General features: G+C 49.3%; 1 protein-coding gene across 1 annotated transcript in view; it reads right to left on the bottom strand.

Annotated features, from left to right (window-relative positions):
- Positions 1 to 10,228: 10,228 nt before the first annotated feature.
- PPP1R3G (protein phosphatase 1 regulatory subunit 3G) overlaps positions 10,229 to 10,638 on the bottom strand; it is a 1,318-nt gene continuing 908 nt past the window's right edge. The window contains exon 2 of the mRNA XM_007466407.1: positions 10,229 to 10,638. Coding sequence (XP_007466469.1) covers positions 10,229 to 10,638 — 410 coding nt within the window.

Here is a 10,638-nt window from a genome sequence, read left to right as displayed (position 1 = left end):
TTTTCCCCCCCCCCCCCCGCCGCCTTTCCCCTTTGGTAACCTTTGGTTTGTTTTCTGTGAGTCTGTTTCTATTTTGTAAATAAGTTCATTTGTATCATTTTTTTAGAGTCCATATGTAAGGGACGTCATACATTTGTCTCTCTCTGACTTAGTACGATCATCTCTAGGTCCATCCATGTTGCTACAAACGGCATCATTTCATTCTTTTTTATGGCTGAGGAATAGCCCATCGTCTGTATGTACAAGCCCAGCCTCTTACTCGCTGGGCACATTATCCAACCCCTCCGAGCTCAGTTTCTGCAGCTATAAAATAGGAGTAATGCCCATCTCCTAGAGTTGTGTTGGAGTCTCTGAGGTACCCAATAAATAGCACTCAGCCTCCCAACCCAAGTCTTGCACCATCTAAGAAGCAAGGAAACCAAGGTCAGCAGAGACAGAATGTCGTCTTTCTTACTGGTGTGGCCACAGGGAACGACACTGCCGACTATGAGAGTCAGCACTGGTGTGGCCACAGGGAACGACAGTGCCGAGTGTGAGAGTCAGCACTGGTGTGGCCACAGGGAACGACACTGCCAACTGTGAGAGTCAGCGTGCGTTAAATAAATCCGTTTTCCCAAGGAGACCCTCCCAGCAGGAGAGTACACACGCCCTAGCTGTGGCCTCCCACCCTCAGAAGGATGGGTGACGGATGAGCTCACACAACCAGGATCCGTCGAGCAGGTCACCGTGGGCAGCAGTGAGGGGCGGGTGGGAGGAATCCCTCAGCGTCCATCCCTGACTGATGGCTGTTAGGACTGGGTGAAATCTTCCCAGCAAACAGCACCACATCCTGGGGAGATCTAACCAAATCTCAATCAGCCATTCCCCCGCAGCAAGAGGGAGACATAACTGCCGAGCTAGGACACGGTGGGTTTGCCACCACTGCACTAACGGGCTCTGGATCTCAGGGATCCGTGACACGGGGTGTGTGGACCTGGCTCTCCCTCCTCTGTGCCGTCCACGCCGTTTCAGATGCTGCGTGAAGATCTTCAGGTGCTGGTCAGGACTGTAGCACATGTTTCCTGCTTTTGACTGTTACAAACAACACTGCTGTAAACCTCCTGCACGTGTCTCTTTGTGCCCACATGTACACGCTGATGTACAAGTGTGGAGTTTCTGATCAGGGGGTTATGTGTATGGTCAACTTCAGTAGATGCCGCCAGACAGGTTTTCAGTGTGACAGTCTCACTCCCTGGATGTCTGGACATATTTGCTCGTGAAACGGGTTTGATGTAAAGGGGTGGATGGACAGACCAGGCTCTAGGCTGAGAAGCAGCTCCCTGCGGTAGAGGGCAGCAGCCTTCGTCCAAAGACCACCCGCACCCTCCACCACGAGGAAGACCCACCTGAGGGAAACAGGCAGGGCCACGTGGCCTCCCAGCCCTCCCCTAACAGAGATTCTCACAGCACCCACCCCAGGGATGCTGAGTGTCAGATTTATGGGGGGAAATGGCATTTCCTTAACGTGCATGGAGCTAGCTTGCTGGGGCTTGGAGAGGAAAGGAAGGTGGAAATGTGAGCATAGATGCAGCTTGGGAGTTGTCCACGCAAAGCTCCAACCATCCCCACTGGGAGCTCCATGACGGCCATGCCCCGCATGTCTTAATCCCCACATATCCCAGGGCCACGGCTGTGCCTGCCACATGGGCAGTGCCCCATCGACACTTGCAGAGACAGTGATGGATTCCGACAAGCTGACTCAGGGCATGCTGGCCACTGCCGGGGGCACAAAAAGAATTAGACACAGTTCCCACACACACACACACACCCCATGGAATTCATAGCCTCTTTATAAGAGAACAGAACGTTGAAAACCTTTTGGAGGACAGGGGGACAGGAGAATCAGCCCCAACAGAGACTGAAAAGGAGCAGCTTGAGGGGAAGGGGGTGAGTCAGGAGTGGGCGGCCACAGAACCGAAACAGGCCACAAAGAATGGGTGTTCAACAATGTCAGACAGCAGTCAACAAACAGGAGGCCCCCAAACGTAGTTGCTTAACGTAGGGCGGATAATCTCTGAAGACGCTGTTGCAAGGAAGTGCAAAGATAGAAGTCAGATGAACATATGTACATTGTACGTATATATATGTAATATACATGTAATATACATCCCGTCCTGTGAACAGCGGAAACAAATGGCTGTCTGCCCAGGTACCAAGAACAGTCTGTCAGGTTCGCACAGTGGGAGCCCCTACAATTTGTTCCCCAAGTTAGAAGATTCATTCACTCTTCCTCTGTTCAGATGAAGTCAGACGGTTTTCATCCTCAGAACGGAGCCAGTAGAAACCAGCCGGCAGAGGCCAGAGAGAAAGAGGAAGATGCTGAGAACAAGGTGTGTGCTTGGCACTCCACGAATAACTTCCCTTCATGCTCACAGCTATGTGGTAAGGCAAGAATTACTGCCCCCTTTTGGCAGATGTGGAAACTCCTGCTCCCTAGGGAAGGGACGTATCTGAGAGCACACGGCCAGCCAGGGCCGAGCTGTGTCCGCTGCCAGCCTGGCTCACCCGGAGCAGGTGCATCTGTCCCACATCAGGCCACCTCCCCGGTGGCTAAGCGTGCTTCCCCACTAGCACAGCGCCTCACGACGCTGCACACGCTTCGCGATGGCAGGTTTTCTTTTTTTAAAAAAAGTTTAATTGGACGTTGTTGTTGTTGTTAACTTTTTATTTGAATTGGTTTGAAGCTCACAAGAATTTGCAGAAAAAGCAGAGAATTCCCCTATATACTTCACACAGCTTTCCACAGTGATAGTATCTTCTGTAACCTTAGTACATGATCAAAGCCAGGAAATCAAAGCTGGGACAATACTGTCAGCTCAGCGTTCTCCAGCCTCAGCACTGAGATTTCAGGACCCCTTTGCTGGGGGCCGTCCTGTGCCTTGTAGGGTGCTGGCAGCATCCCCAGCCTCTGCCCACTAGGTGCCGGTGGCCACCTCGACCCCCCGCCCCCGTCCCAGTTGTGACCACCAGATACGTCCGCAGACCCAGTGACAGCTTTCAAAGTCCCAAATTGCTTTACATTCTTTATTCAAATCAGGACTTTGGGTTCAGCATTTTTTTAGGTGCAACACATACAGAAATATCACCATACAGCAGAGCAGCAAACAGAAAATTTCCCAAAATATCCTTAGAATTGAAAAGACATTTTCAAACCACAAAAATATAATCATCCTTTTAAAAACCGAGGAGAAACACAAGGGCTGTGTTTGGACTACAGTAGTTCTCAGTTTAAATAAACAGTATCAAAAATCACATTCACAGAAATCTGTTACTCACCCCAGACATTCCACGGGGCACATTTCTCAGGCAGATCTCAAAAGGGAGGGTAATGTTATTTTCTCTCACATCGTTAGAAGGAACTGTACAAAATTCCACATAATCGCATTAAAATATCCTGTCTGGAAGAGTGCCCACTCTTGCCACTGCTGCATGGCTGATAAAGGACCACTCGGGCCCCCTGGTTCCAGCTCGCGAGGGCAGGCTCTGTGCCCCCAACAGCCATGGTCATCTTGGACCCTGAGATCCGCCCCTACCCCACACAGGGCTGGGAGCCTCTGTCGAGTCAGAGCTGTCACAGGCAGTCCCCTGAGAGAGCTCGGGGATCCCAGACACACCTGGGTGAGCTACATTGCACTTTCAGACCCTGGAGGAGCGACGTGGGTGTTTGGTGATATTGCAATGGCCGTGGACCTCAACCACGCCGGGCTCTGGCTCACCCACAGAAGTCAGACCATCGCTCACAAAGGGAGGCCTTCACAGAAGCTGGAACTGGCTGCCAGACAATGCCCAGCCTCCGCTGTCACATACGGGCAACACGTCACAGGTGTCTGCCAGGGCCCCTCATGCCTGTACCTACAGAGGATGGTGCCGTGCCGATGGCTTCAGAAACCCTTGGCTCTAACAGATTCACCTGGTGAGGTCTCCTGAACCACCTGGATGTGGCAGAGTCGAAAGCAAAGGCCCAAGATGCTATGCCTTGGCCTTCACGGCAGCCTTCAGCCCCCTCGGCCCAGGTCGTGGCCTCGGGGCAGGGGAGGCTGCCGCAGGCAGGCCGGGGCCCAAAGCAGTGCTTCCTCCCTGCACCTTCTCCTGGCTCCATTCTGGTGGGCCATGCAGGGCAGGGCAGCCCCCAGCTTCAGAAGTCAACAGCTTACAGCTGTTTTGAAGGTGTTTCCCCGGCCAGAAAATCTAGTCTTTCAGGGCAGTCACACCAATAGAGAAATTCATTTTAATGACTATCTGGTCAACAGCAGAGTCCAGAATCACTCAGGATCTGGTAACAAAAGCAACCTCTAGTTCAGATTTGTGGGTCGGGGGGCGGGGAGGTTGGGAGCTAAGCAGGGGACTCACAGATTTTTCTAAACATGGACTATTTTTTTTTTCCAAAAGAACATATTGTGTATTTCATTGTTAAGGACTTGCCTGCAATTTAGTATCCATTTATATCTGTACTTGTCCACACAATATCAATTTTTAGATATCCCAGGGACCTTCAAACTGAATTAGATTTATATTTACAATCCTAATACAACAAATAGACCTCACTAATTTCAGGGTCGGCACTTCATTGTGACATGGGCAACACACAGGCTTTGAGATTTTCTGGCTGAAAAATATAATTTTATAAACAACATGCCTTAAGTCTGTGCATAAAAACACAACTTCTTAACCAGACTGAAAGGAACATACAAATGGAATCCTCTAGGCCATTTAAAGTGGTTCTGAATATAAACACACATTTCCTTTGATATAATGTAAAAATTAGGCAAAACCTAACTCCCTCCGAGAAATGGTAACCTCTTCCACCTACATACAAGATCCTGCTTCAGCTGCCCCAGAACAGCCTCCTGATAACAGGGGTTCTTCACCCAAAGCTGTCCAGAGAGGCGCTGGACCCACAAACACTCTAGAGAGCCCTGCCAGGGGCCATGAGTTTCCCATGATCATAAACGTCTTGTCTTTTGCAGTGGATGCTTCCTCGACATAACACATGTAGCTATTTGTAGAAAGGCCTTCTGTGGGATGTGCTCATGAATTTTTCAACTTGGAGATTAAATGTTCCAAGCTTAGTTCACGAAACCCACCTGCTTTCAATCTTTATTCAGTTCAGATTTTCAGACCGAGTTTCCCATTCTGGGATACGTCAGGGTGCTGTCGGTTCTCCTGGGGCAGTGACTTGAGCTAACAAGTTTCAGAGAACCTGAGCAGTGCCAACAATATGAACGGGATGAGTAGTTACACTGCTCTAATGTTTTTAAGTGTCTGTAAGTGTCTCTAAAATGTCTTTGCTTTACCAGAGGTGTTTGTGTATCTAAAGATTTTCCGGGTTGAACTGGCTCTGAACTCATGACCTAAATAGACTTCTGCTCTCCTGTTAGGTTCACCAGGCACATCTCACAAGCACGTCTTAAAAGCAAGCCCTTGATCTTCACCATCTCAAAAAATCTCCCTTCAGCCCAAATGTCACTCACTTCTTTCCTTGCCAAAATGTGTCTCTGCTCACAGAGGGCAAAGCCAAAGAACTAAACTCTACAAGATGCAAATACGTCTCCCAAAAAGATTTAAAGAGTTTAGGTCCTAATGAACCGAAAGGTACAGTGTTAGCTCTCTAGCAACCAGCCCTTGGAGGGTTAACGGACCATTTAGGGCTGCGTCCTGACAGCCTCCCCGATCAGAGGAAGGGAGTCCAGAGAGGAGCAAGGAAACACAGCAGGTCACCTAGTGGAAAGTGTCCATCACTAGTCCCGAGGAGAAGCCAGGGTCAGCCTCTTCCGGGGGTTTCCAGGCACCGGCCCGCTTATCGACAATAAGGCCAAGATGGCCCTGTAGGAGGACAGGTGGGGTCACGGGGCTGGGCCCAGGTTGTCAGTTTCTGCTGTACTCCCAGACCCTTGCCGCTGTGACTGTACAAAACACAACCCCCATCCTGAAGACCGTCCAGGCCTGGCATCACGGGGACTGACCGGGCAAAGCTGGATAGCAAACAGCTCACCGTTTGCCAGGGCTGCCTGTTAAGTTACCACATGCCATGGTGCCCTCTTTTAACCTATAAACCCGTGTCCATTGCATGAGCCGAAAAGGCACATCTGTCAGTTCCATGATGTCACACGAAGGCAAAGCCTGCCATTTCCTCCTGAAGGCTGTTCCTTGCACTCCTGACACAGTACGCATGACACAGATCACAATTCCCCAAGTGCTCCAAGCCACATGCTCCTAAGAAACAAGCAAACGAGTCAGGGAATGAGAAAACTTAGCATACTAAAATGTGCAAACACCATTGTACCAGAAAGCAGAAATATGGACAACTCGTAAAATGATACAGCGAGAGTCCAACACAAATCTCCAGAAGTGAAATGAGCAGGTTCTGCGTGGCTCAAAACCCACAGCATCACCGGGGAAGCCCTCCCCCACTCAAGGCAGAAGGAGGGCCCGGGAGGTGAGGGCGTGGCCAGGTGGAAAACACACTGTGCACCTGTCAGAAAGTTCCCTTCCCTACGCCCAGGCTCTGGATGACAAATGCCCACTCCCTGGTGCCGCAGGAGAGCTGCCTGAGCTGTGGCCCTGCTGCCTGGACAGAGACACTTGGTGACCCCCAGAGCTCGGCCAGCTCCCAGGCTCCGCTGCCCACACCCTGGAGCGGGGTCCCGGCCTCCCCAGTTCGGTCTTGGAAGCGACTGGTCACCTTGGGGCTTATCAGGGGACATTTGTTCCGTACAGAAGGCCACATTTCCAGCCACTGCTTCTGACACGTGTTTGGTTTTTTTTGTTTGTTTTTTTGCCACACCACGCAGCTTGCAGGATCTTAGTTCCCACACGCCCTCAGCAGTGAAAGCGCAGAGTCCTAACCACTGGACCGCCAGGGAATCCTCTTCTGACACTGTTTAGATTGGGACACATACTTATTCAACATCCCCTGACCCAGTGACCCATGGACCCCCTTTTGCTTATAGAGGAGAAGCTAGGTCTGCCCGGTGGAGGTCAGGATCATGAGCTGAGCGAAGCAGAACTTAGTTTTTGATCACTAGAGCTGGGTGAGATGTTGAAGCTATTACATTTTCAAGTAGAATGACGCTCACTTATCAAGTTGTGATAAATATTACCACAAAAAAGCCAAGCTGCATTGTGGGAACTTTGCTTTGGAGATAAGTGTGTGTGTGTTCACTCCATTCAGGAAATACAGTCGTAAATACTTCCCCAGTACTGCCTCTTCCTTTGAAACTTTTCAAAAATGAACAAACGAAAAGACCTATTTTAACGTCCCTACATTTCTTCACAAAGTGAAGTCTACAATAAAAAGTTGGCACTTCATGAAATAAAACTGACATTTAGAAGACTGCCAATTCTAGGACTTGGAAAGGCTATAACCACATATGCAGAAAGACAGGGCTGTTGAAAATATTTTACAAATTTCTGAACCTTAGAAGAGCTTTTCTCCAAGATTTATGGGAGAGCAAAACTAGATTTCCTTTCCTAACAGCCACGTTTGAAGTTCTTATATTATTAAATAAGTACTCTTAAAATTGTTTGAATTCCAAAGTATACTTTTGAAAAATCAGTAACGGTTTTTATAAGAATAAAATTTTTGCTGTAAATACCTCTTAAAAATCCATTTCTTATGTATTTTATTCTAGGTTTAATGGGTTACCATTTTAAAAGATACCAGACAAGAGGCTCTCTATTTTGATCATTATATTGTGTTCCTAATTTAATTTTAAATAATCTAAAACAATTCAAAAGAGTGCATTACTACCATATAAACTAGCATTTCAAACTGTGTTATAGGCCATATGCACTATCAATACTTTTCAACTAAAATGTATTCATAAGTACATAAGAAAAATACAAAATGTATTTAGGTGTTGTTATTATGCAATAATGTGCTTTTAAAAAGGAAGTGATATACCAGGCCCAATACCAGACATAGAATGAAAAGGCTTGATTGCATTTGTATTTAGTAGCAGAAAAAATTATGTAATTCTAATAAATGCTTATTGTTATTGATTTTTATAAGCACATGTGAATTAGGTATTGTTTCATCCACGTGACCATTTTTTAGTCTGCTTTACTCCAAGAGTAAATTGTAATTCATTAACTTGATGGCTTTCCACTAATAAATTAGTACTTAAATTATTTTTCCATGATCCGTTACCCCTGGCAAACACTGCTATAGTTAAAAAGGATGTCTACAAACCAGAGTTCAATCTAAATATTCCTATAGCTTGAGACATCCCATTTTGAAGCATCGAAATATCTGGCAGTTTTTTGTAGCCTGATGTTAATTCAGATGGTGCTGTATTTTAGCCTTGACTTCCTGTTATTTCTTAGAAGTAAGAAGCAGGTAGATTCCCCGCCCCAGTACAGTAATAACTGTACATTTGGTGTCTTAGTGTTCACAAGTAACCAACCAAGATTCCTGAGAGTAATGTAACCAGTTTTATCTTTACTCAAAGGAGGTTTACTTCAAGTGACAAATTTTACTAAAAGTTTAACTGCTTTATTAAGTATGACTCTCAACATATAGTTTTAAAAAAATACTAATTCTCTAGAGCAGGGGTTGGCAGACTTTCTATAAAGAGCCAGATGGTAAATATTTTAGACTTTGCCATATGGTCTCTGTTGCATCTGCTCAACTCTACTCTTGTAGCGGGAAAGCAATCATGGATAGTATGTGAATGAATGTGCATGGCTGTGTTCCTATAAAACTTTATTTATGGACACTGAAATTTGAATTTCATACAATTCTCATGTGTCACAAAAATAGTATTCTTCTTTCGAATTTTTCCAAATATTTAAAAATGTAAAAAACATTCTTAGCTCTCAGGCCCTACAAGAACGGGCTTCAGGCTGAATTTGGCCCAGGGGCTGGATGATACCTACCCGGGTTCTTAGGAAGCAACAGTGAAACAATCCCTCCTTAAAGATTAGCATTACAAAACCAACTGATTGTGCTAGCCGTGTGCTCGAACGTATGAAAACCAAAGACAGACAAGTTACCAAGGCAGCACCAAGGTATGAAGAAATCCAGTCCTCAGGAGGCTCACCAGCCCTGATCTTGGCATCCACAGCCATCAGCAGTGAACGAAGGCCAACCAGGCTGGTGCCCACCGGATTCGGAGCAGGATTTGCTTGCTGGGCATATGCTTCATCATCCAAGCCACCGCTCCCTACTGTGGCTCCAAGAGGGACAGAAAGCCACCTTTCCATCCCTCATCTCCCCGGCTTGGGGTCCAGCCACCGAGAGTCCGGCTTCTCTGACTGCTAATGGCCCAGGAGTCTAGCAGCTACGATGTGCTTTGCCTACACATCGCGGCTGGAAGCTGGAGGCCAAAGACCGGCTCTGACGGCTCACCGCCAAGGCCTGCCGATTACGCCGGCATTTCAACTCACCTAGCATCTTATTTTGCCCGGGGAAAGAACGATTTCTACAAAACACTTTTAAGAACACTCTAGCCCATTATGGGAAATATGGGCCTTTCCACATCAGACAGGAGGGATGCAAGAAGGGAAATTTGAAAATATTGTTGTTTTGACACTTTAAGTGTAGCGCCATCCGCTTAAGAAGGCGGCCCGACTGCCAAGGTCTCCCAAACTTCCGAGAGCTGAAATATCAAGTAACAGACGTGCACGTGACCTTTACTTTTCAAAAGGACATTTGTACGCAAGCGCACGAGTCTCAGCAAACATTTCCCGGATCCCAGGTAAGAGAAAAGGACTGCCCGGCCAAGGCCCCACCTGGTTTTCTCGAGAAACAGGCCGCGGGCTCCCGCGGGCCCGCAGTTCACGCCGTCCCTCGGCGCGAGGCGGCGGGATGCTTCGACCGCTCCCTGAGACCCGAGGGGACGTCCAGAGTTAAAGACAAATCCCAAGGGTCTGCAGCCTCGCTCAGGAGTCAGGAGTCTTTTTCGTGGAGAAAGCCACTGTTCGGAATCTTGAGGATTTCTTCCCATTCGACGCGCGGCTAGAACTCCAGAGGCCAAAGCGACGGGCAAGAGGCCGGGAAGGTAGGGCGCTTCGCCGGGTAGGGCTCCGTGCTTGCTGGCGGGTTCTGTCTGGGGCGCGAGCTTGCGGGGAGCGGCTTCTTCTCTCCAAGAGGATGACGCTCCGCAAAGCGTCGCGGCTGCCTGGGCTCCGCGCGCCGTCGGCCTCTTCCCGCGTCCCTGCGAGCGCTGCGGTGCCGAGGACTGCGGGCTCAGCGCGCGTCGGCAGGGCGCACGTAGCGCAGCGTGTAGTTGGCCCCCGAGTTGTTGTCCCAGTACTCGCCCTGGGCGCAGCGGTAGCAGACGGCGAAGTGGACGGCGACGTCCGGAGCGTCCGCGTCCTCCCCCTCCTTGGGCTGCAGGCCCGGGGGCAGGCACAGCGCGAAGTGGAAGCGCTCGGCGCTCGGCTCCTCCTCGGCCTCCCCCGGCCCCCCCGACGGCGCCTCTGGCGGCGGAGACTTCCCTGGCTCGGGCCGCAGCTCAGCCGGCAGGTCCAGGAAGGAGCGCCATTCGGTGAAGGTGTAGCGCACGGCCACGACGCGCGGCCCCGGGCAGCCCAGCACCCGGCCGGAGCCGGTCACCTCCGCGCCCCAGGGTGCCGAGCACTGCACGCGCTCCAGGC

This window comes from Lipotes vexillifer, unplaced genomic scaffold, assembly GCF_000442215.2.
Source record: "Lipotes vexillifer unplaced genomic scaffold, Lipotes_vexillifer_v1.1 scaffold444, whole genome shotgun sequence".
NCBI lineage: Eukaryota > Metazoa > Chordata > Mammalia > Artiodactyla > Lipotidae > Lipotes > Lipotes vexillifer.
The sequence above is the reverse complement of the archived record's forward strand: the minus strand, read 5'-3'. Positions and strand labels throughout refer to the sequence as shown.